Source organism: Cardiocondyla obscurior, linkage group LG03 (assembly GCF_019399895.1).
Source record: "Cardiocondyla obscurior isolate alpha-2009 linkage group LG03, Cobs3.1, whole genome shotgun sequence".
Classification (NCBI taxonomy): Eukaryota; Metazoa; Arthropoda; class Insecta; order Hymenoptera; family Formicidae; genus Cardiocondyla; species Cardiocondyla obscurior.
In genome coordinates this window covers 623,578-651,003 of record NC_091866.1, presented here as the reverse complement: position 1 = coordinate 651,003, position 27,426 = coordinate 623,578, and the positions used below count along the sequence as shown (strand labels likewise).

Sequence of the window (27,426 nt, the reverse complement as noted above, 5' to 3'; positions counted from 1 at the left end):
CTGTTAGGTAACGCCGTTTATCTAGTCGCCGATGTCGTCGTCGCGCTGAAATACACAAGATATTCCCGGATTACCCCTGCGAGCGAGGCGGCGCGTTGTCTCTTTTACGAGAATAATATTTCAGCAGGACGTCAGTCGTTCTTCCGCGTTCTCACACGAGGGAGAGGCAGCTACGCGGAATTCGCACACGTAGCTACGAGATTTCTAAACCCTTTCTCTTTCTCCGATCGCAGTTGCGGGAAACACCGAAGGATGCTGACTCGACGTTTCGGCTCTTCATTGGGAGTAACTGGTTTATCACGACGACAAATCTTGTAATCTCGCCGCTAAGTCAAGATTAAATCCACGTGTGTAGGATGAATGTGGTAGCAAAGGATGTAGCAAAGTTACTTGATCATATGTGTAATTAGCGGATCGTACATCACGGCGCGCGCGGCTGCTTGTCAAAATTATAACTTGAGAGAATCGCTTTTTACGCGAGCACTCCCGAATTACATAAGCTGTTGTTAATTACGGCGTGTAAATTCCCGGCGATTTATCGCGTATCAATTTTGCCGCGAATTGTGTTCAGCGGAGGAAAAAAAAGAAAAAAAATGCCGAGAAGGGCAGGTTGTATTGGATATCGGCTTATTACCGCGAAAAGCGGAGCGATTATTAAAATTTATTATTAGACGTTTATAAGAGTTATAAACAATTGACGGGGTCGCCCTATAATTTTTTATTTTTTATAATATATAGTCGCGTTTAATAATTTCCTTTGGAACTCTTTTAGGAAAAAAAAAAATAAACAAAAAAAAAACAAAATTCTTCGTTTGACGACGATTCATTTCCGCAGAGTTCGCATTGTAAAAGGCGACCGTGATAACGCAATCTTCAGCTGTCTCTCACGGCGTTGCCGCTGGATGTGGACCACGACCGAATTTTAAAAGCCCTTTATGGTCCGCAAGGCCAAAAGTGGCCTTGATATTAATTAGGACCGAGTCGTGTGCGGTATCCTGATAAGGGAGGATCCTCGTTTGCATTAATTATGCACGTACGCGCCCACGACGAAATATAATAGATACTTCTTCCGCTCGGCGAGGAAGTACGAAAGGAAGCCCGGAAGCAATAATCACTTACCTCACCTTCACTTAATTAATTTCTTAATTTTGTACATTTTAATTACATTAACTTTCTCACCGGGGAAACTAATTAAATTACTTCTAACTGGTTTTTACATTGCGTTTCAAGTTTATTTATTTACCTTTAAACTTTCCTTTTTTTTTATTTCTAGCTATGATTGTGAACGTTACTTATAACGTATTTCTTTCTGTCAGCATAAATATCAGCTTCTATCCCACCCGCTATCTCTCGCTGCGTTCAGCTTTCTCGCGAAATTCACGGCATCCGTGATAAAAATTTTAATCCTGTATATCGAAAGTATCGAGATATTCGATTGTCGAAATCCAAACGTAGCTTCAGGAGAAACGAAGCTCAAATTTAATGCACAGTCCCGTTATCGTCGTGTATATTTCTTTCAAGCGCGCCGCGATTCGAGTGCAACCGACAGCGATTCCAGAAGTCGGAGACAATGCGAAACGCGTCTCGTTATTTTCGAGGAACGCGAACAGCGTTCGGTGCACCGAAGCGATCGCGACAATGTGATTTGCGGATGTTTCGTTTTTTATACGTAGCTCGTAGGGGGAATCGCGGGCTGAATGGCAGTTTCTCGCGCGTATCTGCTTTAAACCTCCTCCCGTAAATATGAATTCATCCCTCCTCGCGTCGCCGAGTTTCACGTATCTCTCGACGACACCGCTTGTTTCCGTGGAGGGCCCCCGCGAAGGATGCGTGCACGCACCCTCGCACGAACACACGCGAGTGTTTGCACTCTCGCTGCAGTCGGCGCAAGTTTCCCCGGATAACCTACACGTGTGTGCACTGAGAAGGGTGACACGCTCGTATTACGTTAACCATCAGTGACTCTCGGCGTACAGAGTGCTTCCTGAGACCGGCTTAACCCTCCGAGAGGTGCAGGCGCTCGCGAAGTCTTGGAATATCCCGACACGTACACCGTTCATTATATTCTATTACGGATCGCGAACTCCGTCGTGTCGAAGCGAAACGATTCTCAGTTTTGTTCGATCGTATCCGTGACAACGAATTTCGGTAGAATTTATAAAAATAATCAAGAGCCCTAAAACTGTAATTTTTTTTTTTTTTTTTTTTTTTGGTTTAAAAAAGTGAAAAATTCATATTATATGCGTATATGCAACAAGATTGTACTAATCGAGAAGCTCCGATTCAGTCATTCATTTTTCTAAGAGTATTTTTATACCAATAAGAAATTCGTCTAATAATTAATATTATTAAAATAATAATTTAATTAATATCTAAAAAGAAATTTATCTAATACGATATTAACAGAATAAAATCACCGCGGATGTAATATCACGTAACCTCCTCGTTTTCTCATTTCTAAAACCGTCGAGGTACAAAGATGCCTTATTTTCAACAGTGCTCGTAGTTAGTTTCGAGAACGTCGCTCCCGAAATTAATCGTATTCACCGATCGATACCGCCCACCGGAGACGTATGCAAATTGATCTCTTGAAGGGAGAGAGTTCAATCCGCTTCTAATGATACAACTAATGCGGATTTACCGTGCACCTTCGCGGCGATGTCGACGCAATCTCGTCGCGCAGTTCTCATTTAGAAGCGTATAGCTGTCTCGTTCTTACGCGCAATTATGGCGCAGGACACGAGCCGGGCGACACGAAGACACGCGGGGCGTTTACGGACAAAAAATAAAGGTGACACGCACTGTTATGTGAGTAATGAAGCAACGAAGTGACCCCCGCGGTGCGCGATGCACTCCACACCTGGAGTGACGATGAATGCCGTCGGTTAATGACATATGGCACGCTGTATCCGCCCGAGAAACTTTCGCAAAGGGCGCGGGTGAAAGGGGAAAGGCAGCCGGTGAGTTAAGCCCAACTAACTTTTTTTTTCTTTTTTTTTTTTTTATTTTCCAACGCAGCCATATGCATGGATAGAGAATGTCGAGACAATCGGACACGAGAGACAATGAGACTATTTTGCGAGAAATGGAACGGGAGGGCGGAAACGGAGGGACGCCCGGTTGTATCAGCAGTCACCCCTTGCTCTCTTTATCGCGTCGCAACTCGAGTTGCGAGATGCGCCGCGTTGTAATTGGAGTGCATATCGAGTTGTATAACAACACGCAGGAGCGTTCTTTTCAGCTGAGGCGAAGCGGTAAATGAAAACGGCGGAATCCGCGATAAAAGAATGGGAATCGGGAATGCGCTCGCGTCAGTTACGCGCGAACAAAAGCCTCGTCGTGCTGGATCACTGAATATTCACCATTACGTAATATACATATAATACGCAGAAAAGCAAGATTCAAAAGGCCTAAAATGTACGTCTCGGCGTATTAATAATTTAATGACGAATCTTAAATGTTTAATCTAGAAAAAAAAAACAAAAAAAAACTGGGAATTTGTATTCGAACGTTTCGGGCGTTCGTCAAAGCAGCGTGACGCAAAGAGACACCAGACGGCCTCCGCATTAAGACGAGTATTTCTGCGTTTACCGAAATTCCACGGCAATCTGGGCGGTGTAGGCATTATACATATTTTCGGTCAAACATTGCTCACGGCGGTGTTAAACTTGCTCCACCGGGGTATGCAAAACCATCGAGTACACTCGGCATTTACATTCGCGCGTCTATCTATACGCGTACTTGCAACAAACTCTTCGCCAAATACATGCCCTTTCGCCTCCCGTCCCTCGGCTCTAATAACATGAACGAAAGGGTCGTTGAGACTAACGAGAATAACAGCGAGAGGAAATATTTTCCGGTCAACGACAATAATTAACGCACAGGCTTTTCCGTCGATATCACACACCGCGATACACGCGGTCTATTTTTTTCTTTTTTTTTTTTCCCCTCTTTTGGAAAACGCATCGGATCGGCCGGCGGATTTCATGAAAAGCAAGGATTAAATTCAACCAGACTTTATAACGGGACTCGCGAACTCGGGCGCGCGTGTATAAAGAGAACGGAAGAAAGGCGTCCGGCAAAATTCACTTAGCGTCGCGGGAAAGCTAAATGAAAACGGTTGTTTGCGGCGCGGTGAAAGCCTCTGCGCGAAAGTTGCATCATCGCGTCGCGCACCCTGCATTCAGGGTATGAAACATTTCTACCCGCCGAGTTTGTAGAAAAGGACCGTACTCCAATTTGAAGCCGGGGTGCGCGTCGCGAAAAACTTGCCGCCCGGCAGAATATTTTGTAATAATTCCTCGCATTTCGCTGATTAACAATTTTTATAGAAGAGACATTATTTTTATTATTAATTTTGCGATTTTTATATTCCGCGCATTTCTATTATAATTAATAAAATAGACAAAAAAAAAAAAAACGTTTTATTTATCGCGTTACGTTACTTTCGAGCACGTTTAAATCTTCGTTTTTACAGTAACATTGAATACAAGAATAATAAAATGATGAAATAAAAATTTACAAAAGTTTCGATAAATAATGAAATGTATTAATAACAGTTCTTTATAACGTTAAGTTTGTGGGAAAAAAATATTTTTGACTCGCCGATTCGATGCGCAGCAGCGAACTAGTACAGCTACAATAATATTCTGGCATACAAATATAAAATTTAAATAGTTACGTTTAAAATATGGCTTTCTGTTAAAAAAAAAAATCTTTACGCGCCTTTAATTAATTTTATGCATTAAAGCACGAAAAAACAGTTGGAGAGCGCTATACATAGTTTATTTTAAAGCTGGAGAGAGCGAGATGCGTTCATTTCATAATCAATACTTGCAAAGAGAAACAAAGGTAAACAAATAAAAGATGCGACGTGATGCTGCGAGTGCATGTCAATATCGACATTTCCATTAATGTTCGACAGCGGTTTTATATTTGCGCGTTGCTTTCCTCATTTTGAACGAGAATTAAATCGCGCTTCGTTGGTCGCCGTGTCAGAAAGAAACGGACGAAATATAAGACATAAAGCGTAGGGACGGCCGGATCAAACCAGCGGGTGGGAAAAAGCTGCCAATTGTATATTTAAATGTGCCCGGGTCCGCAGGAAAAAAAGGATAAAAATTCAATTAAAAGAGTATCCTCGACGTCGGGGAACGTCACGGGCACGCCGAGGCATCGATTTTATTAATGCAACCGTCCCCGAAATTGATCGGTCGGGTTTCATCTTTTCGACTTGATTACAGTTACCATTATCAATACCGTGCGTCCGTATACTTTCGCGGGATTACATTTAAAATGGAGATCGCGATCCCGCGAGCTTGGCCCGGCATTTGTAATAAATAGTCTGTCGTTGCCTCGAAAGGTCGTCCTGGACGTCACACTTAAAAAAATCAAACGTTGTGTAACAACAATATGGAAAAAAGACAATGTAAAAAGAAGGGGAGAGAGAAAGAGAGAGAGAGAGTTTGTTGGCACGTGGACCGAATATTTTAAGAGTAAACTGGAATACTTGATTAGTTTCCAATTTCGTGTATAAATTTGTCCAATTATTTATTTTTTGAACTGCAATTTTTTTACTTTTAATTTTTAATTTATTTATATCATATTTTATCGCGATTGGGCGCATCAGAATGTAATAATAAAAGAACGAGCTTATCGATTTACAAACCATTTCTTTTTGTCTTTAATATAATAAAGCGTACGGTAAACAATAGTGTAATTTGACGTTGGGTTAAAAGTAAAAGGAAAGAAAGCGTGACCCGAATGCACCGCGCATGCCATACTTGTTATACTTATTTCAATATGTATGTGCGTTTAATGCATTCTCCATGTTCGATAAATAAAGCTGAAAAACAGAAAGGACGGCAACATTTAGCGTTGAATACGATAATGAAAACGCGGGGTATTAAAGTTCCGTGCGTATACATATACGTACGGTTTTTAGGAAGAAAGCGCTACGACCGCGTAATATATTCGGGTGCCCGATTATATTCGCCCGGCTCGTGGGCGCCAATTATCGCTGCGATTTCGTCCGCGTCATATCGGCCACCAATTACGGGAAGCTGCAAATAGATTCGCACTCGGCTTTACGGGCGCGCGATAAAACGCGTAAATTCGCCGGCCACGCGACGATGATCCGGCAAATTTGTCGTTGACGGCGTAAAACAAGGGACGAAATTAATTGATCGTGCATTAATTATAACCAGATGCCACGGCCACTATTCAAAAGGTACTGAGTGCACGCTTTAGTGAACATTCAGATCATTAAGCATTTTCGGCTGAATTTCGCCGATAATTGTGCACCAAAGAATAGTGCGTTTTGAAAACAATTATCAGTCATCAAAGCGGTTGTTTTTATAAAAATAAACGCCGTTCATATTGCAATGCAAATGTATTATATAGTTTTTATATTTAAATGTTTTGGTTAAATATGCGTATTGAAAACATTTCTGTAGAAGAGATTTTTATGTTTATTTTTTAATATTAATATTATTATTATTGTTAATGTTTTTAATTAACATTTATAACATACTATACAATTAAAAAATTATAATACTGAATTAAAATAAAATGTCGCGATATACTTTACTAATTACGAGAAATGAATCTGACGTTATATCGCGCACGGTATCCATTTTCTATTTAAATTTAATTATTGGTTAAAATTATACATTCAAATCGCGTCTTGAGCCAATGCGGCTGTTAAAATATCATGATTAATTGGTACAATTACATTTGATTAATGATCTTAATTACATTATCTTTCTCAGCCTTCGAGCCCACTCTGCATTTCCGTAGAAATTATTGTTCCATTGTTATTATAATCGGCGCTATTATACAGCGGAAGTTATATAGTCTTTTGTTCGACGACCACAGCACAGTCGTCAATGTTACGGCTATCAAACGCAAACACGTTGACCATTAAGTCTTAATCTTTCGAGGATCATAAAGTCTCAGATTTAAAGTCTCAATCTTAAGCAGACCAATTAATACAATAAATATATACATTTAATTTATTAATATAATTTTTTAAGTTATTTAACATAAGAATCCCGATTTGTTTTTCTTTTTTTTTCTTTTTTTTTAATTCTTACAACCGGGATTTTTCAAAGTGTTTTGTTTGCTCAAATCATTTATCAGCGAAATAAGGGGATACGTCTCTCACGTTTCCACACGCTCCGCAGACACACGCCGATTTGGAGTGAAAAGAAATATTCACTCCTGGGACGCTCCCCAGTGAATCGCGGGCGGTCGGGAAAAATATCGGAGATACTTTTCGCGAATATCCCGCGGCTTAGAGGGAAAGCGCGATCTCGCGAATCTAGGAACGTCGCCGGATCGTCGTCGCGGATTAAATCCTGCCGCGCGGGAGTGAAATCACCGGGCGCGAATCGGGCCATTAATACGGGGCGCGGATTAGTCGCGCTCGGCAGCCCGCGTGTATTCCGACCACGTTTTTCCGGTTATATGATCTTGGCCTGACTCTCGACCCGACTTTGTCATTACAGTGACAATGACAGATGCGGAAGCAGTGGCAGGCGGAATTGCTCAGCTACCGTGCGACGTGAAACCACCGCTCTCCGGGGACAAGCTGCACCTAGTTATTTGGTACAAGGAAGAGGCAGATGCGCCGATATACAGGTAAATTCTTCTTCCTCCATTTCTCCGCCCTTCTATCCCTTATTTCTCCCTTACGCTTTTCCCTCGTCTACCTTCTTATGTTGATCGCGTGCGAATATCGTCCGCGCTCTTCGAATACGAAACCGCGAGACCGCCGCTCATTATTATTACAACTGCGTATGGCGCTGCAAGTTACTCGCAGAGTCCATATTTTGATATCTAACTTCGCGCGGAATTAACATAAAGGATTTAAGTTTCCTGTTTGTAAATACTTTTACCGCCTCGGTTGATTCGAAAGTTTAATGTCACGCTAAAGCAAATTAAATTTTTTATCCACATATACACGTATATTATAGAAAGTGAAAATTACCGACTAGTTTATGATAAAAAAAAAAAAAAATAATAATAATTTGTTGTTTTTATAGATCAAATTTTTACTGTGAATTAATTTATATTTTATTAATTTTTATAATTATTGTATACATGTATATTAAATATGCGTGCAACGTGCTTCACATTGTGACTTAGGTATCTAACGTAATAATTTTCTCACACATATTTAACACTGCAATGCCGCGCGCGTTTGGAGTATGTAGAATGATAATGTCACGTAAGATAATATAATATGAAAGATAAATTATACATAGTAATAATATCGCATTACGACATGCGTAGAATATTAATTGTTGCCAGAAATTTATTAACTTATTAATTTTATTTATTATTTATTTAAAAGCTTTCTTAAAATTAACATTAAATTAAATCACCCGTGTCGCTTTCAAATTTCTGAATATACAGACTAGTTACTTGATGATCTTCGCTCTTAAGACGACTTTTGCCCGTTCCGACTAAAGATTCGCGCGATTAAATAACGTCGTAATAAAATAATGTAGTGTACGGCGGTCAAAAAACGGCACAAATAATATTTCCGCCGGGATAATTGCAACAGTAATTATTTCGAAATGAGATTTATCAATTTCTCGAGACGGAGAGCCCGATTATGCGCGAGATATACTCGAGTCAGCCGAGAAAACGAACTTCTTCCGTTTGTTCCGCGTTGCACTTAATTCGCGCAAATGGAAATGCCTCTCAAACAGAAAGACAGGCATAATTTACATTCCACGCCGCGAAAGTGACATATCAGAGAGCTGTAGGAAAATCGCCCGGCGTTCCAGTTAGGGCCCCACGACGTTCATTAAATCAACGTAAATTGCGTCTAAGAGATGTGTTAATTGGCCGGCTGTTAATGTGACCGCCGATCAAACGAACGACGTAATCGATCCCGGCAATATAGATTGTTAATGCATTGCCTCTTGCTAATTAGTTTAATTAGATTTGCTTACGTGTAGCCCGCACGACGCTCGCTTAACGAAATTTTTAAGCCGCTCCGAATAATCATTGCACTTTATTTAAACGACATTATCATTCATTTTATTGTTTGTACATTTTATATTGATTTCGTATACATGAAATGCTTTCCAAATATGGTAACGCGATTTTAAATGACTCGACATATAAATGCAGAATTTATTCCACGTGTTTGTAAAAAAAAATAATATTTTAATCTTATAATATATTGTATATAGGATATATTATTTTTATTTTGCATATCGGCTGTTCGTGATTTATCACGTGAATTTTACGAACTTTGTATAATTTTTAAAAAGTCTGAAAAATCCTCCTTTTGCGCTTTATTCTTTTAATCACAAAAGCACGTTATCATTTTCAAATCGGTTCTGTTTTATCGCGATATTCAAATTAAAATGTGTGCGCGTTATTTCGTACACTCAAAGTTCCGTACACGCAAAATTTAATCGCTTTTTATTTCGATAATATTAATTATCGGAAAGCCCGTGAAATTAATTCATTATAAATTTATTATTATTTAGACGAGGGAACAATAGCTAAAAACAGGATGGCGCGATGAAAACGGATCCTATAGATACTTAATCCACTTCCACCGTGTTGAATATCTTTTCTGAGAGCTACCGGCGTATTACAAGAGATTGTTTTCATTGAAATGAAAAAACTTTTCCGTTAAGCGTCTTAGGTCTGTAATTCGCTTAAGAGTTCTCGGTTGCTCGATATTAGTTTGCCGAGATGTGTCAAAGGAAAGACTAACATATGCCAATTGTACTCGGAGGAATTAATTAATCCGCCGTCGCGGCCGCGATTCCTACTGCGATTCATCTGTCGGGGATTTTTAAGTGCCGCGTTATTTCTCGCGACGAGGCACGATCGCCGTAGAACATGCAACGACTGCGTACAGCAGGAAAAAAAGAAAGTTGCTTTGCATTCCAGCTGTTGTAAAAATCGCAAATCTTAATTATCTCTCTTCCTCTAATCTTGGTTGAATTTAAAAGCGCACGCTAGGCGGAGACAAAAATTTTACAACGGCCGCAAAAGCGGCACTTTTGCTGAACGCAGGTCAGCGACTGCAAAAATCTACTTCGCAATTGTTATAAAAATCGTGAACCCGACTGGCACATTCTCCTGATTTTAGTTGAATCTAAAAGAACTCACCAATTAAATTCATAATTTTTACAATAGTCGCAAAAGTGGCACTTGAGCTGAACGCGTTTCGTTGCCTGCGGATCCTCGAGATTTTTTCGAGCTGGCGCGATTAACTTACGTAGACCTTAGCCATCCTACAAGTCCTACGACTAAAGGGAGAGGGAAAAAAAAGGGGGGAAAGGGAGCATAATTCGCATTTAATATGCTTACATTGCAATTCTTCCCGCGAGCGCAAACGCAGCAAATTGCTTGACACACCTCGCGACGGCCGGCACAATTAATTTGTAAATTATACAGCCTCAAACGCGAACGCAGCCGACCCGCTGGTGCGAACTTCACTGGCGGATTGTCGGCTTATTATATTCGGCGGCGGATTCGCGCATCGCATTTGAAGTTCGCGGCCGCGTTTTCGGAGGAAAATTCGCGCGCGGCTCGTTTGCCCCGTTGCTTCAGTTCGGTTATTAACTAAATGGCGGAGTAACGCATTAAGCATGCTGGATGGTCGAAATTATCCCGTTGTAGCGTCGCACACAACGCTCGATCTTGATAATGTATTCGTTGCCTGGCAACCGATGCGCGCAATCGATGCGTCTGCACAAAATCGCGCGAGAATTAATACGCGCCAAAAAAGGGCGCGCGATTATTACGTAATTTGATTAAATCACCGCGTTTGCTCGCGCGCGAGATAATAAAACCCAGGCGGGCCCAACGGCGCCGAATAAACGAATTTAAGTTTTCTTTTTAATTTAAGCGTATCACGTCACGTCGTTTGCGCCGCAATTTAATGTGCACTCCGGTTGGAATTGAAACGGAGGAGGTAGAGAGACTCCGGGGAAAAAAAAAAAAAAAAGAGTTAATCCCGGTGTTTCGATCGAGCCGGGTTCCCGATCGCGGGGGAATCCGGATTAGGACACGACCGCGTCCTCCGCACTCTTCTTTTGCGCGACTGATTCCTCTTATTTCGCGTGCCGGCGTCGCGGTTTATGCATAGAAACGAGGTGAAGCGGAGAATATCATATTTTTCCGCTTTCGCGCGGAGGATCGCAGCCGTGAGGATGACAACCCGATCCTGCGACACATTTACATTAGCGTACGTCTATCTTCTGGCGAAACGTTCCCCTAAGGGTGGTCCATATAGCGAATTGGCTGCTGCCCTTTATTTCCCTTCTTGTCTTCCTCCCTCTGTTACCCTACCGCTTTATTTCCTCGTCCTCTCCCGGCGACTCTGATATATGAATTGTGGCACCGTAGGGCTTAAAGGCATCCCGGCCCGAAATTATGGACGCGATATCGTCTTTTTTTGGCTCCGCGCTGGCACTCTCGCGGTTTTATCAAATTGAAAAGGGTATCGGGCGATGACAAAACGTTTCGTCGCGGGCTCGCTTCTTAATACGCCCGCCACCCCGGTTCTCGCGCCAATTGATTTATCTTCGTCTGCACCCTCGGCCGTCAACGATTCGCAACTAGCCATTAACTTAGCGAAGACACGAATTGCAACGTCACGCTGATAAATATAAATTCCAAAACTGCGGGGTTTCTCATACTTGCTTTTATGTAATTGCTTTTATGATGAAATTTTAATTAACCTATCTCTCTTTCAATCAATTTTTTTTTTAGTCTTAATACGAAGTTAAATTCAAAACCTGAGTGCAATAATCGGACTGATTACGTTTATCATTAAAAAAAAAAAAAAGAGAAAATGTAGGTGCTACTTGGAATTCTTCAAATTTTCTATTCTTCAGATAAGTCGGGTCTAAATTGACGGAGGGATTCGCAGATGAAAGGCGTTCCGGGAATTTTAAGACGGTCCATAATGGAATGCTCGCGAAAAGTCGCGTCTTGTAACGAGATTTCGCTCTCAGAGTGTGATTGCGGCCGACTTCCTCTCGGCGAGTAATTAAGGAAGATTACCGATAATAGTTCGGAGGCCAGTCAAAGCGGGACGTTGTAACGTTGACAAAGGAAATGCAAAAGCGTGACACGTTCTGCACGTGATGCGCATCTCTCATCTGTTTGCAGCGTAGTAATCCTTTGTACTCGCATGTCCGACATGCGATTACTCCACTCGCCGCTGCTGAAATGTCTGCGCGAGAGATTCAAACGCGTTTGTAAACGCCGTCGAATAATAATGTACGTACTTAATTGCTTTTTTATTGGACTGTTGTAAATTATATTTTATATTAACCAATTCGTATTTTATGACTTTGCTTCGCTAAACCGACACCTACGTAACGCGCGATAAGTCCAGCGCCCCAAGTGGGCGATAAAATTAAGGACATCCGCGGCTCCTTTTAAATCTACCTAATTTGTACCCTGAAATATTATTGACTCGATTATATTTGTAATTCAATTATATTTATAATCGATCCGATCATATCGTTAGAAATGTTATAAAATCATAGTTGGATTCAAACGTAACTATATTTTTTACTCAGGGTGTATTCTCTTTTTTTCACGTCTTTCCTACTTCACCGCGCAATTAGTCTTCGATGGAGGCAACTTTGTGAAGCGGCAATAACTCCAGAAATTACGTATAATAAACGTAATAAAGTCGACGCGGCTCAAGACGCACGTCAAATCGAAGATAAAAACGATAACAGTTTACTTCATTAACGAATAAACCGTATATGTCGCATAACGCCCCTCGTATGTCGTTTCATCACGGCGCCCGATATCCCTTTTGATTAACGTAATTTATCGCTCGGTCGTTTAGCAAAAGCCGGCGCGAGGCGCTTCAGAAAATCGAAGACGCAGAAAATCGTTCGGACAAGCGAAAGCGTTCACACGCTCGGCCGGCGATGTAACTCGCCTTGGCGAACTGGTGCGAGTCACATAAAAGTACGAACGTCCTCCGAGGACCGGTTTCAGAAAACTACTCGGCACATATATCGTTCCGCGCGGCGAGCCTTTCTCCGACTCCAGGATGCACCTGCTCAGGTGCAACGCGAGCAAGCAGCATTCGTCACACCTCGAATGAAATCAATTCCGACTTTCAATGCGAGCTTGAGATTTGTTTTCGCCGATTTTTATCGAAATAAAAAATTGAAGAACTTATAAAAGTATAATAGAAAAGCGCCAGGAAGATTTTTCAAAATTTTTATAAATATTAAATTAATCACTATCCGAAAGTGTAGTTTTATAATATAATTAATTCGTTATTAAAATAATGCCTATTATAAAAGAAATAATTATTAGATAAAATATTTTATTATTATAATACGACGTAAAAGATAAAATAATGTTTTATTTAGCAATATACCGTGAATTATTAGACTTGATAAGACTTTGTGGATTCAGTTTTTAGTTTAATCGGGAATTAATTGGCATTATACAAAGCTCTTGTAGACGTTCATAGAGTAAACGCCGACTGATGAAAATCCCACGGAAAACGTACCCGCCGATATGCAGACAATGTCGACCATAGCGCGCTTAAAAGTTTCGTGATAACGAAATACCATACCACACAACTGACACCATGGTATAATAATGCTGACAGAATCGCAGAAACTACTGTGAGATGCACCCAGGACTGCGCCGCACATTAGAAGCGTGTACGTTCGAAGAGATAAGGAAATTATAGCGGTTAATTATTACCTCGAGTACATATCGCGTTCGCTTAGGATCTCCTCGCGGTACGAATCTAATTCGGGAGAATTAAAGGAATAAATTTAGCAACAATTTCATTCAGCTACCTCAGGTTTAAAAGCCATTCTAATTCCTTTTTATAGATATTTTATATATTTTATGTTTAAAACGTTAAACACTGACAGAAAAGTATAATTACTTTTAGACCCGACCATAATTTTACGACATTTCTAACGACGTAACATGATCGACTCGATTATTTTTATAATTTACTCGGTCACATTTATCGTTAGAAATATCACAAATTATAATTTGATTGAAAAATAATCATACTTTTCTCTTGCGGAGCGGATTCTGACGATAAACGTAATGAGCTAGAAAATTATAGATAATATCGTAATGGATGAGAAATTAGTAATCTTGAAGATTAAGATACCGGGTTCTAACGTGCGCGCTATATAGGCAATAATAATGCGCTATTCGAAGAAAAATTGCCTTTTTAATGTTAAATATGCCAGGTCCGGGGTCCGTCGAAAATTTCGCTCGAGCACAATAATGAGTTCTGAAAAGTTACCGTGGAATTTCATTATAGCCTTGATCCGTCGCAAATTTCTTTGGGAAATTTCTTTGTAGCAACGACGCCGCATAAATTCAGTTAGCTTCGTTTCTGTTCGCCTCTCTCGCCGATAGAAATTCTGCGAGGGCAGCGCGCTAGCGTAAAAGGGCCGATATTAGAGGGCAAAGTGCTACGAGAATCCTGCGTGACTCTGTACTTTTCTTCGGTAACTGCGCCACGTCGGGGCATTTTTCTCGATTGACCGTCTCGTGAGAATTTAATAGGGGCAATATAAAAGTTTCTCTCTATACGTCCGCCTGTCCGAGAAACACGATGACGCGCATTAGTGAGTATTGAAAGAGAAAAAGGGGAAAATAAGAGAGGCACGGGTGCTCTACTTACTTGCAGCTTTTTCTAAACAAACTTTCGACCGTTTTTTAACGCGATATGTCGTAAATATAGCGCTTGTTACACTCGAACTAAAGTCGCTGATAATTTTGCGCTTTATCTATGTCATCTCGCCGCAATAGTTGAACAACTTTAATATAAATACTGTTTCATTTTATTTTAGTTTTATTCGATCTTTTATCGTTTAATAAAATTTAATGTGACTTTGGTTGCAGCTTCGATACGCGAGGGAGGGACACTCCGGATCAGGGGAATCACTGGCAAGATCACAATCTGGAGGGACGCGCGTTCTTCAAGCACTCCGAAACCCCGGCGAAACTCATCCTAGAAAAGGTTCGCGAGAGCGACGCAGCTGTTTACCGATGCAGAGTCGACTTCAAGCAGTCGCCGACGCGCAACAGCAAAGTCAATCTAACGGTCATCAGTGAGTTCCTAAACGATATTCCGCATTGACCTGAATATAAGATGCGCCCGACAATAAAGGGAAGCGAGGCACGTTCTCTTGTAACTTTTTCAAGACCGCGGGCGTCGTCTCTTTGAATACACATTACTCCCATATTATTTTCAAATTTATCTCTGATAATTTCAAGTAATATAAGCAATTTTAAAATGTTAATTAAAAAAAAAAAATTATTAGCGCCAAAAAGTCCAATTTTCATTATTCTCTGATAATTTCAAGCTTAACGAACAATTCAAAAACATAAAAATATCCTGTACCTAAAAATATATTCTTAATTTTTCTGTCATATAAGTTGTACCTACATATGGTGAAATTTCTTCTTACGATTTGCAATCGAAGAAATGTTTTGAACATCAACAATTTACCGCGTTGATCGTCGAATATTTAAAATAATTGAATTACGAGAAATGGAATTTCTCGATACACTTTCAAGCCACGTTGATCAGTTTTATATTTACGTTCGCTGTACCATATCTAATGTAATCAACGTCGTTATTACCGAATAGCCGATACCCACTTCGCGCTTTCAAAACAATGCACCAGCTGCATTTAACTTTTCCTTTTGCATCGCATTGGAGTAACGTTTCCCTTAATGGAGGAACGGTTACGTGACCGTGGCCGATAATACTCAGAGGATAGACACTGAACTCTGCCGCTACATAAAAATTTATTTTTTTTTATCTCGGCGATAACGCCACCCCTTAATAAAAGTGAGACGTGACAGCGCAGACTGATACATCATCGTGCAAATTGATTCACCTCGCGCTTCACGCCGATGCGACTACTTACGTCGTTAGCGGTACCGCGAATGTTCTTTCCGCGTGACGTCAATGTTGCTTGTTTAATAAGAATTAAATAAACCGTGTAAAAGATGGTAGACTTACAAATCGTTATTTTTTTCTTATTTCCCAAAACAATTCTTAAAAAAAAAATGGCGTAACGTTCGTATGTTCTCGTTATTAAAACTTTCTTTTTCTTTTCTGTGTAAAACCTTTTTAAAGAAGGAGCATGCCCGGAGCAGTTTTATCTGAACTCTTTCCCGTAAAATACATGGCGCTATTACGAAGATGAGATCAGAACGAAATTGATAACAATAATTACCACCATTCTCTCGACTTCATTAACACTCGCGTGTCGGCGGGGCATATCTGCACGCGGTCTGCATACTTGCAGTTTTTGCGGCTAATGTGCATTTACTTTAGAATTTTTCATGCTCTTTATTTAATTCCGTCAGATTACAATTGTTACTTTTAATTCGGAGATTTTCGTTCTGAATTCAAATTTAAAAGCACACCGCGGAACAGTCTTCATATTATAATAGCTTTTCTGGAAGCATTTTTAGTGAAATAAATTTTATTACTAACGTTTTATCACTCAATTTCACATTTCTAAATATTTTTTGGTCTTCGGTGCGACTTCTTATCTTCGCGTTAAATGGAGATTTGTTAACATCGCTGTAAGAGCGGCCGCGGCACCGTTTTATCTTCTTAGGTGACGTTATAAAATTGATACGTCGTCGCGCAAATTGATTCATCTCTAATCTCTTATTCTGATAGACGCTCCGCAAATAAGGGGGGAGGGAGGAAAAAAAATGAAGAGTTTACTATGAAAATTGTTACAGTACCGCCGGAGCAGCTTAGCATATTGGACGAAGACGGAAGGTCTCATATTCCCCATTACATCCTTGGCCCATACAGCGAAGGAGCGTCTCTCAATATCACGTGTGTCGCCGCCGGTGGTAAGTGCACGACGCGTCAATGCACTTCCGTTGCATTTCGTCTTCTATAACGCTCAGACGCCGCGTCATCGCCTCGACACGCAGTACTTGAGTTACGTAAAATAAATGCAGCTCGATTTCTTTGACACCTCGGGCGAATGTATTACATGCGGCCCCCGCGTTTTGAATTTCGAACAATAAAGGCTGCCTTTCGAAGATAAAACAAGATATAAATATCGAATAATAAAGAGGTGAAAAGAAAATAAAGAGTCTCTTACATACGTCGGGCACGATATTCGAAAAACTACCAGAAAGTTTCGTAAATTGTGTTTTTTTTTAGTCGCTTAGCTACGCCGAATATTAATAGAACTTTACTGCTGCGTGAAAATAATTTTACTATTATTTTGCTCACTTTTTCGTATTTTTTTCATATATTTTCTTTGCATTAAAAATAATAATTCAATTTAGTATTGTTCGTTGATAAAATATTGCTTTCCGAAAAATACCATTTTTTTATACTTTGTTTTTTATTTCTTCATCGTTAATGGGTTTATATAATAATTTTTATAAAACTGAATAACCAAATTCTTCTGATAATAATGTAAAAAAAAAATTGATTTAAAAAGTGATTTCTTTAAACAGATTAATATGCAGTTATTCAATATTTTAAATTTTAAATTATTCTCTCAAAAAGTTTAAATTCGACAACTTCAACAATAGGTATTAAAAGATTTTAATTTTCGTGTTGCTGCCTATACAATAACGGAATGTCAAGTCGAGACGAGATTGCGCGTCGAGTGTAATGCCATTAGCCGACGTAGGCACTGACGGGTATTCGCCACTCCGAACCTTTATGTTTCTTCAGGGCGACCGCAACCGCGAGTGACATGGTGGCAGGGGACTGCTCTACTGGACAATAGCTACGAGCCCGTGGACGCTAAAAGGGTTCGGAACGTGTTGCAATTGGAAAAGTTAGGCCGCGAGCATTTGCGTGCGTTTCTGACTTGCCAAGCCACGAACAACAACATGGTGACACCGATATCAAGCTCGGTGTCGCTCGATATGAACTGTGAGTACCGACGAAAAAAGATCTTAAGCCGCGGTCTAAAAAGATTTTTTTTATTGTTACTAAATTCATTACCTACTTCTATTAATCTAATAATTAATTTTTATTAAATTTATTAACACCTAATCGAATTTCTATAAATCACGATAATAAGATAAAATTATTAATATTATTTATTATTATAACAATTGCAGTTAAAAAGAAAAGAAGCAAGTATTAATTTGTTACATTATAAAATACAAGTATAGAATTTGTGAGTTTTGGTAATTGATTTCTTTAATTATTGTATTAAATTGATGGGGTAAAAGTCGCCGCGTATCGATCGTGGCAATTTATTCGAAGAGGGTCAGTTGATTTAGTCTTTACTGGAGAAATTTCTATTAGCTTCACGACCCGCGCGTGGATCGATGGGTGCTTAAATCCGAGTGTGACACACTCTTTTACAGTAAAACCGCTCTGGGTCCGGATTCAAGGAGAGAACCGTCCACTTAGCGCCGGCAAGACCTACGAGATAGGTTGCGAGGTTGTCGGAGCCAGACCGAGCCCGACGATCACATGGTCTAAAGGGAACATGATACTACGAAATGCAAGGGAGACGGTACGATTTAAAATAGATTGTCGCCGATTTAATGCACTCGCATAAATCACACATGACACGTTTGCCGCGAAGACTCTCGTGACGCTTTTGCGATAATGTTTGTAATTTATTTCCTCTTTTTTTTTTTTTTTTTCAAAAATTAATTGAATCAGCATTGAGAAGGTACTTTGAACAATAAATATATTTTTCAGAAACGCCATATCGCATTTGTCCGACAGATTATCTATTTTATAAATTTTATATATCTATTTTGAAAATTGCACGAGTTCAATTATTTCCTAAATACGAAACTGTAAAAAGATATAAAAAAAATTTCGTGCCATTATTATTTGGTTAGATGAATTAATTTGTTACGTAGTTCATTTTTCAATTATGCTATTAACGCGCTCATTTCAATGCTCCCTAAAATAGACGAGCATGCAATTTGTGTTAGATGCAATATGCCAGTCTCTTAGAGATACCAATTTTGCCGCCGTAATTGGCCAGGTCCAATATTGGCGTAATCATTGGCACATAACGATTCTAATCCGATCGCGGCGTGGAATGTGTATGCATGCTGCGGTTATTAAATTATTCGGTAAACTGTTTTAAATTCATGAAATCTCGCCGGCAGACGAGTCCCGACGGCAACGTAACAACCAGTGTCCTCACATTCGTGCCGAGTATCGAAGACGCCGGGAAGTTCCTCTACTGTCGCGCCAGCGTGCCGGATATCCCGGATTCCGAGATGGAGGAAGGATGGAAGCTCAATATATACCGTGAGTGTTTTCGCAAAAACGCGCCGCCGGTGTTTCCCCACAATTTCGCGTTACGCGCCGGACACCGTCCGTCCGGTGTAATATTTTTGTATGCACACGCGTACGCTCGTCGTACATGCGTCTTGTAAAGTCAACATTAATATTTCAATCGAGAATTGACTTTTCTAAACTGTTCATTGTACACCGGGTCCCGTCGTCGACGGATTGTTTGCGCAAAACCCAGCAACATTTATTGTTAGGATCAAGTTACATCGTAACAATCGCGGTACTTTATTTTAAAAATCGCTGCGGTGTAGCTTGTATACCGGTAAGTTTAGCTCCGTGGAGCTTGAAGGTTTCTCTTTGAGAAATAAAAGAAATTAATATCGAAAATTAATAGAAACTTGCAATTAAAGACTCCGAAGTATAAATATGAACGTTTGCTTGATTTGATGTTGAGTTTAAATAAAAAATTTGAAATTTAAATACCGAGGATTTGAATTTGACGAAAGAACTTGTTCTTGATATTAACATAATAATTGGTAAGCAGATCAATTAATAATCTCGCGGGAAAACTTTTACAAAATTAATTAAAAATCATCAATACTTAAATTAATTAAGTAAACGTAAAATTAATTCGAATTAATTAAACGTAAAAAAAAAATTTTTTTGACAGTCACAAAATATTTTCTCGTATAATCGGAAGGTTTACAAGTCCGACAGTTTTCCAGATGCATTCTTCGAAATTTATCGGCGCGCGGGGGATATCGGCGCGGGCCCAACGGTCGTGCCGTCGACGAATGTCGATGCCGTCCACGCCGCGGTCCAAATTGCACCCCGGGTGCAACTTTCCAGCGCCATTAATACGCAAAGTTACAGGACGAATCGCCGGTGCAGCCGGCCAGGATTAACGCCGTGATTTCACTGTCCAATATAAAAGTTTTCCTCTAACTGGTCCGGCGCGGTGAGAGAACGAGATACAGGGGGCGCGGGGGAAGAAGGAAAGAGCCGCTCCGGCGTGGAAATTAATGGCACATGCCGATCCGCAGCGCTGAAGATTCAACCCGATTACGCGCTTCCACCGCTTCGACTATCCTTGGCAGACCCATTTCCCCGTCTTTCCACGCTTTTTTTCCATTAGTCGCGTCCGCCAGTAATTCCAGGAACGGGAAAACGCCGGGGAAATTTACTCTTACTGCGTTTATTGTAAACGCGAATCGGTGAATCGGTATTATCGGACTCGCGCCACCGCAAAAGAAGTCGTAAGTAACGTTTGATACGGCCGCGATCTGTTTTTCTTTTTTTTTTTTTTCCTGAACGTAATACCGAAATGGACAGCGGCCTCTCGATGGGAAAATGTACCGACACTCGACGTACTGTTTATTGGAAAGAATGCCGAAAAGCGGCGCATCCACGCGCTGAGAATTATTAATAAAACCGTCAAACTCATTTCGACCGCAGATGATTATTGATCGATCAGCCAACCTTTTAGTCATTTTTTTCTAATTTTTTTTTTACTTGAATTACCCAAAAAGGGTTTAGAAAAATTAAACATTAAGATTAAAAGTATAATTGCAAGATAAAATTGCAAGGTACACTATTCGTCGATGTTAGAATTAAAAAAATTTAACGTCAACTTCCAACTTTTTTTTTTCCCTCCTTCCCACTGTTTAGATCGAAATCGGACAGTGGTAACGTTAATTATTGTAATTAAAGCGGCGTCTCTCGTATTGGCACATTTCACGCGCTTCAGCTTTGATGTCGATTCTGTTTTCAGACGAGCCTGTGGTTACCCTCGAGCTTGGCAGCAATTTGAATTCGAGCGCTATTCGGGAGGGTATCGACGTTTACTTCGAGTGCAACATCAAGTCCAATCCCTGGGTTTACAAGGTTTCCTGGCGCCATAACGTGAGTCTCGCACACAGCGCGCGCACCGCGCGGGGTGCAGATAACGAATCCCGTTCAGAAATCGATAATATAAGCCGACGAAGCTTAATCGCGTCGAGATAAGGGTACGGCGATGCACACCTGCCTCGCGGGAACTTCCGCCCGAAAACTCTAACGTTTGATCTCGATTCCGTATCGCCCAGCTACTACGCGGAACGCATATAAACCGGACCTTTCCGTCGTGCAGTAATTAATCTTTCAAGATCAACCAGACTTTCGAAATTTTCTCGCGTCCGAAATTTTCTTCTGGCCACTATGCATTTTGAGAAAAATCGTACGGTTCTCATTATCTTATTTAACCCTCCCGTGATCGAGATAATTTTTACGATTCTATAGGTACGCAGGCACGTGTTTAATGCGAAGTTCCCATCGCGAATCGCACGACACAAACATTGTAACGTCCACGCGAGTGATAATTCATCGGCATCGCATCGCTTTATCCGAATTTATTCTAAGCATATATGCTTGAGTTACGCAATGTTTCTCTTCGCTGTTAGAACGTTCTCTGTGATTGATGTAGAACGGAAATAACGGGGTGATCGAATTATGGATATAAATCGACGCGTTTTATCAACGATTAATAAGAACGCCATTTGTCAACGCCCGAATGTGTTTTAATCCCCTCATTCGTTCGGGATGTTTTGTCTTTATTCATGATAAAGTCATAGGCGCGATTGATTTGGAACAGATGACGCACCATGAATCGCAGATATAAATCAAGATATCTCCTACTGCAGTTAAATTGGCCGGCAGGCAATTGCATTCGATCATTCTAAATTTATTTTTAATCCCACGATGCAAAATGTAGCTTTTACTGCCATCGAAATATACTATATTCACGTCATTTAATAGCTATTAAATTTGAAACCTAGAAATATTTTTTTCTGCTAATGAAAAGCTTCCATCCTTTTTTTTCCTAAGCAATTTTATCCGAACGTTATTTTTCTCTTAATTGTCGACAAGAAATATCTTTCTAACTATGCAAATAAAGAAAGATAGTCATATTGAAATAAAAATAAATTATAACATAAATAATAAATAATAATTAAAATATTACAGTAAAAATTGGAAACGCATAAAAAAGATTTTTACTTTTTTAAAATTTATGTTAAAAATTATGATTTTGATTATTATTATTAAAAGTTACTGATTAATGTTTTACTCGTCGAGAAAAAAATTAGCTAAGAAATTTAAAAGAAATTTCAAACAATTTATAATTACAAATTTTAATTTATTTATAGTATTGGCAAATGTGTTTTTAAATCAAATTAAAAAGTAAAAAAAATAATCTCGAGGAAATATACATGTTAAAATATTACAGTTATTGCAGTGCTTTTTGAACTTTGATATCCGTTAGAGCCAATTTCGATGGCTCTTATCGCGAACGAATGTCGTACAGGCGAAAACACCGCAAAACGCAAATCCCAATCAATCCCCCGATTCAAAGACTCGAAATTTGTTTCGTGAAAACTCAAAGCCGCTTTCGCGGTCTCGGAAGTCGCACATGCAACGAGGGAACGCGAGAGATCGAAAAACTGTCAGCGTACCTTGTCGCGAATTTCTCATGCGGGATTTATTATAGCTTAGCCTATGAGCGAAAAAAAAAGTGGAAACTTTACTTTTTTTGGTGTTAACATCACGTGTAAGCAACCGTGTTTAATTACATTTCCATTTTCGTAGTATTTAATTGTTTAACGTTATACATTAAATTAAGTTTTTTTTTTTTTTTCTTAAATAGGTTCCAACTTTCAGGTAAATTTTTCTATCGTATAATCATGCAAAGCAAATTTTTTTTATTATTAACTTGTATTTATCTTTTTTTCTTTCTGTTAAATATATCTTTAATTTGCGATTATTAGGTATTTCTTATAAATTCAAGTAATCGACTAATCACGCTCGAGACATTATACGAAGTGCTGCGTTCGCGAGTTTATTTGCGCGAACATAATACGAGCTCGTTTGATTTTGCATTCACAGGGAAATCCGCTATATCACAACACGGCGACCGGAACGATAATAAGTAATCAGAGTCTGGTGCTGCAAAGTGTCACTCGCAGCAGAGCTGGGATTTACACGTGCATCGGTAATAATCAGGAGGGCGACGGCGAGAGCAATCCGCTGAACTTGGACATTAAGTGTGAGTATCCGTTACACATACGTACATCCCGCATCTCCCGTTAATAATTAATAATACATAATCGACGCTTTAATTAAGGTAAACTATTCTCGCGCTGCTAATCGCAAAAATTTATCTCTTCGGCGTTTATATTCGGATTTACAAAATATGTACTTCTATTTTTTTATTATTATTAAATCGACGACTAAAGTTTATGTAAAATTTTTGGCATACTTAAAAAAAAATATAAAATATGATAAATAATAATCTTTTCATATAAACTTTATATTATATAAATTTGTAACGTTAAAAAAAAAATCCAGATTTTTCATATCTATTTCCGAGTTTATACAACGAAATTTACCCACGTCTCGTATCTATCGACTCAGAAACGACAATTTTAACGGAAATAGAAACGGTAGAACGCGCCACGTTGTCCCCCGAATCTAGAGTCTCTCCGGGCCAGACGTTAGAGTTAATTTCTGTGTCACTGCATTCACCGCACCCCGGCACATAACTGATACTGACACACCGGTATGCGCGGATAGACGTTAAATCAGCTTAGGGGCGCGCTTTGTTTACGAGGGGACATAAATCCGGCGCGTACGAGGAAATGTCCGCGCATTCGGCGCGCGGGCGAGGCGAGATCTCAGTTTCATATCAACGTTTAATATCCCGGCATCGTGCACTATAAAAGAAAACAGGATTTCATAAAGGTGTCCCGAGGCGGAGAGCCCGGCGGCCGTAAGGCAATTTCGTATGCGCGCGTTAACTTAAACACCATAAGTAAGTTTCGACAGCTTTTTCCACGCGCTATAAAACGGATTACAAACCCGATATTAGTTTTTAACGTTATGAATTATAAAGCTCGAGATGCTGTGGATATAAAAGTAAAACTCGCTGCGTAATTGGTTGACAGATTTCAGAAAAAAAAGGGGGTAACCGCAAGAAGAAAACGCTTTGATTACGTCGCAAATACTTCGCGAATCCTTCCGTCTTCCCGTGAATTCTTTCCGTTTATCTCGTCCGGAAGTCACGGCCTTTCGATCGTGGTATAATAAAAAGCAAGTTTGCAAATTCAAAACTCATCAATCGTTTACGTACCAAGCGATATATTTTCGATAACGAAATAATGTAAAATTCCTGCTAAATTTTAACGAGAAATATTGCCGCCTCCTGTGCTACACAATTCGCTAGAAATTTATTACGGTGATTTATACACGCGTTGGTCTGTTTTTGCATTTTCTAAGTAAAATGCCTTTCGCTGCGCAGACTTCACCGTGCACTAAATCACTCCAAATGCTTTACATACGTAGAAACACGTGCACGTACGCGCATAACCGTGCGGCCCTGCTTTAAGTCTGTGTGTAACTTACGACTGACTGACATACGCTACCGTTTATATAGCAGGTGTGCTCATCAGTATTTAGTGGCTTTAATGCACATAAATTATCCATTAATCCGTGCACGGATTAATAGTTGATCAGTATAACATCCTTCTCTCTCTCTCTTAATGATAATAAATGTATGGTCATCTGTATACAGATGACCTAAACTAATAAGGGCTTATTTAATAAATTATTCAATTTTAACAAAATTAAAAATAAAATTATATTTTTAATGTATTAAAAATTATTGTATACTGTTGCATACTGATATATGTATCCTGTTAATCTTATAAAATTATAAATTTAAGGGTAATGCAATTTTTTTAATAACAATTGATTTAAATTATAATATAAACCTGTAGAATTTTTTTTTTTAATTATTTTATTATTCTATAAATGTACTATCACTGAAAATAATCTCTAGTGTTGTTACAAGATGCCTCTAACTTAAGCTTTAACTGAAATTGCCACCCCGTTGTGTTAATCTGCCTTTCTATCTTATTCCTTTCTGTTGAAACAGCATTACATTAAAATAGACTTAATTTTTTCTTTTTTCTAAGAGCAAATGTATCTCCGTAAATATGTTATACGTTTTACTTATATAAAAATGTTATTTTCATTCTAAATTTTTTACTCCGGATTCACGTGTGCACATTTTCGTGCCGAAACTTCGGTGAAAAGTACGCAAAATTTTGCGTAATTACGCTCACGATTATATTGGTTTTAATAACCCTTTTGGCAGGAGTAAACGGACGAGTCTCGTGAACGTCGAATGTTCCCGTATAATCCGTATTTTCTTTGTTCCCTCGGGCTGCAGCCTCGCTATTTTACAGCTAACTAAGCGGCTTAAGATCCCGGATACGGCAGAGCCCGAAGGAGGAGCTTCTTGCCGCGCGCATAATTATACGCGCTGAAACTGAATTAAAATCTTAAGCTACGCTACTCGCGAGCACACACGAATTTGCAGATTTTCTCGGACAACTTACGCTTGCACCCACGATAAAAATTTAAACCACTTTGATCCAAAAATTATGCATATTTATGAAAAATATTATATTTTCTTTCCTTTTTCTTTCTTTCTTTTTTTTTACGTCTTATGTAAAATTTTAAAATATTTCTGATTTACTAAGAAAATTTTTTTTATAAAACAATATATTACAAGTTTTAAAGTAGACGACGAATTTGGCACTCCTAATTATTATCGAGGCTGAGTGGATTAAAGGGAAAATATAACGACTGTAAATCATCGGGTAATAGCGAAGTTGGATAATGCGAAATATTCGTGGGAAATTCTTGAAAAATATTCTAGCTACGTTTTCACGATCCTTAAGAATTTGCCGACCCGCAATGCGTCTTTCTAACGCGATCACACGTAAGCTTCTCAACGTACATTGCCTTAAAACGCCGCCTTAACGCGAACGAATCGATATCAACTTGTGAAGATTGTCGACGACGACTGAATCGTTGCTCGATTTTTATATAATTGCATTCCGCGAGGAGTATGCGAGCTTCCGTCAGTATCGCGCAAATTATAAGGTAGGCATCGCCGCAACAACCCGTAATTAATGGCGCCGAGCCTAAAAATTCCGCGGCTCGTTGAAGTCAACGCCGCACTTAATCGGAAAGTTTTAAACTGGAGCGCACAACGATTAAAAGCGATAACAGTAATTAGCCGCGAGCGACTGGTCGACAACTGGCTTACATATGTAAACTTAATATTACTCTGCGTTAAGATAAAAAAAAAAAAAAGAAAAAAAGAGAAAGGAAATGGTACGTGCATGCTGCACAACATTACGCAGTCAGACATGATCCGTAGCGTTAATAAAATTTTACATAACGTAAGAGTAATGCGACAAAAGCATGCCACTCTTGCCTTTCTGGCTTTGAAGAAAGCCCTTACATATTCAAGAGGCGAGAGGATAGCGGCGTTACATTATTTATTCGGTAATAGATGACACGAAGCGTTGTTCAAGTCACAAAGTTATGTCGACCATATTCGATAACTTGTCTTGGTGAAAAATGTAGAAATTATTATTTTACATTGCTGCGTGTGAATCAATGTCGCGTAAATAAGATACACCGAGAGAACTTTATATTCGTTGTGCGAAGTTTATTATACTTTCTTTTTTTTATTGTTATTTTTATTTATTAATTACGTTTTTTTTTTTTTTTTTTTTGCCGATATCCGAAGTGTTCGCAAGAAAAAAGCAGAGTGTTGCAACACTTTGTATTGGATCATCAAAATACCTTCTGTATTGGATTATAATACTTCTTGCGAAGCGGTCGTGCAAAGTTCCTTCGAGCGATCTCATTTTCTCCCGTCGTACAATGCGGTTTCGCAAAACGAACATGGCACGAACACGCGACCCTTCAACCGGCGCGGCCGCGTGGAAAATAATCCAGGTCGCTCAAATAGAAATTGCGCGATTAATACTTAATTACACGTCGCGGCAATTTCGCGCGCTTATAGAACCGGCGCACTTTTGTCGCGTAAACTGCACGCGAGATCCTAACGCGAATAAAATATTCAACTCCGTTACTTAGCGAATATAAATTGAACGAAAGGAGAAGGAAACAGCGCCGAGATTTCGTTCTTATTAGGTGATTTTTCTCGGAGATTGCTACCTCGGGCTCTCTCCGTTTATTCATTATTCTGACGCGATATACAAAAGGTGTCAAATTTTATAATATGTGGAAAAAAAAATAGATGAGAT

General features: G+C 39.4%; 1 protein-coding gene across 3 annotated transcripts in view; it reads left to right on the top strand.

The window, feature by feature from the left end:
• The window catches only part of LOC139113847 (protein turtle homolog B), a 220,635-nt gene that overhangs the window by 165,077 nt on the left and 28,132 nt on the right, over positions 1–27,426 (top strand). For all 3 annotated transcript variants that reach the window (XM_070675274.1, XM_070675273.1, XM_070675272.1), the window contains exons 3-10: positions 7,509–7,641; positions 14,899–15,107; positions 16,765–16,881; positions 17,726–17,929; positions 18,373–18,524; positions 19,138–19,282; positions 21,039–21,169; positions 23,186–23,345. In XM_070675274.1, coding sequence (XP_070531375.1) covers positions 7,509–7,641; positions 14,899–15,107; positions 16,765–16,881; positions 17,726–17,929; positions 18,373–18,524; positions 19,138–19,282; positions 21,039–21,169; positions 23,186–23,345 — 1,251 coding nt within the window. The remainder of the gene's footprint in view (positions 1–7,508; positions 7,642–14,898; positions 15,108–16,764; positions 16,882–17,725; positions 17,930–18,372; positions 18,525–19,137; positions 19,283–21,038; positions 21,170–23,185; positions 23,346–27,426) is intronic.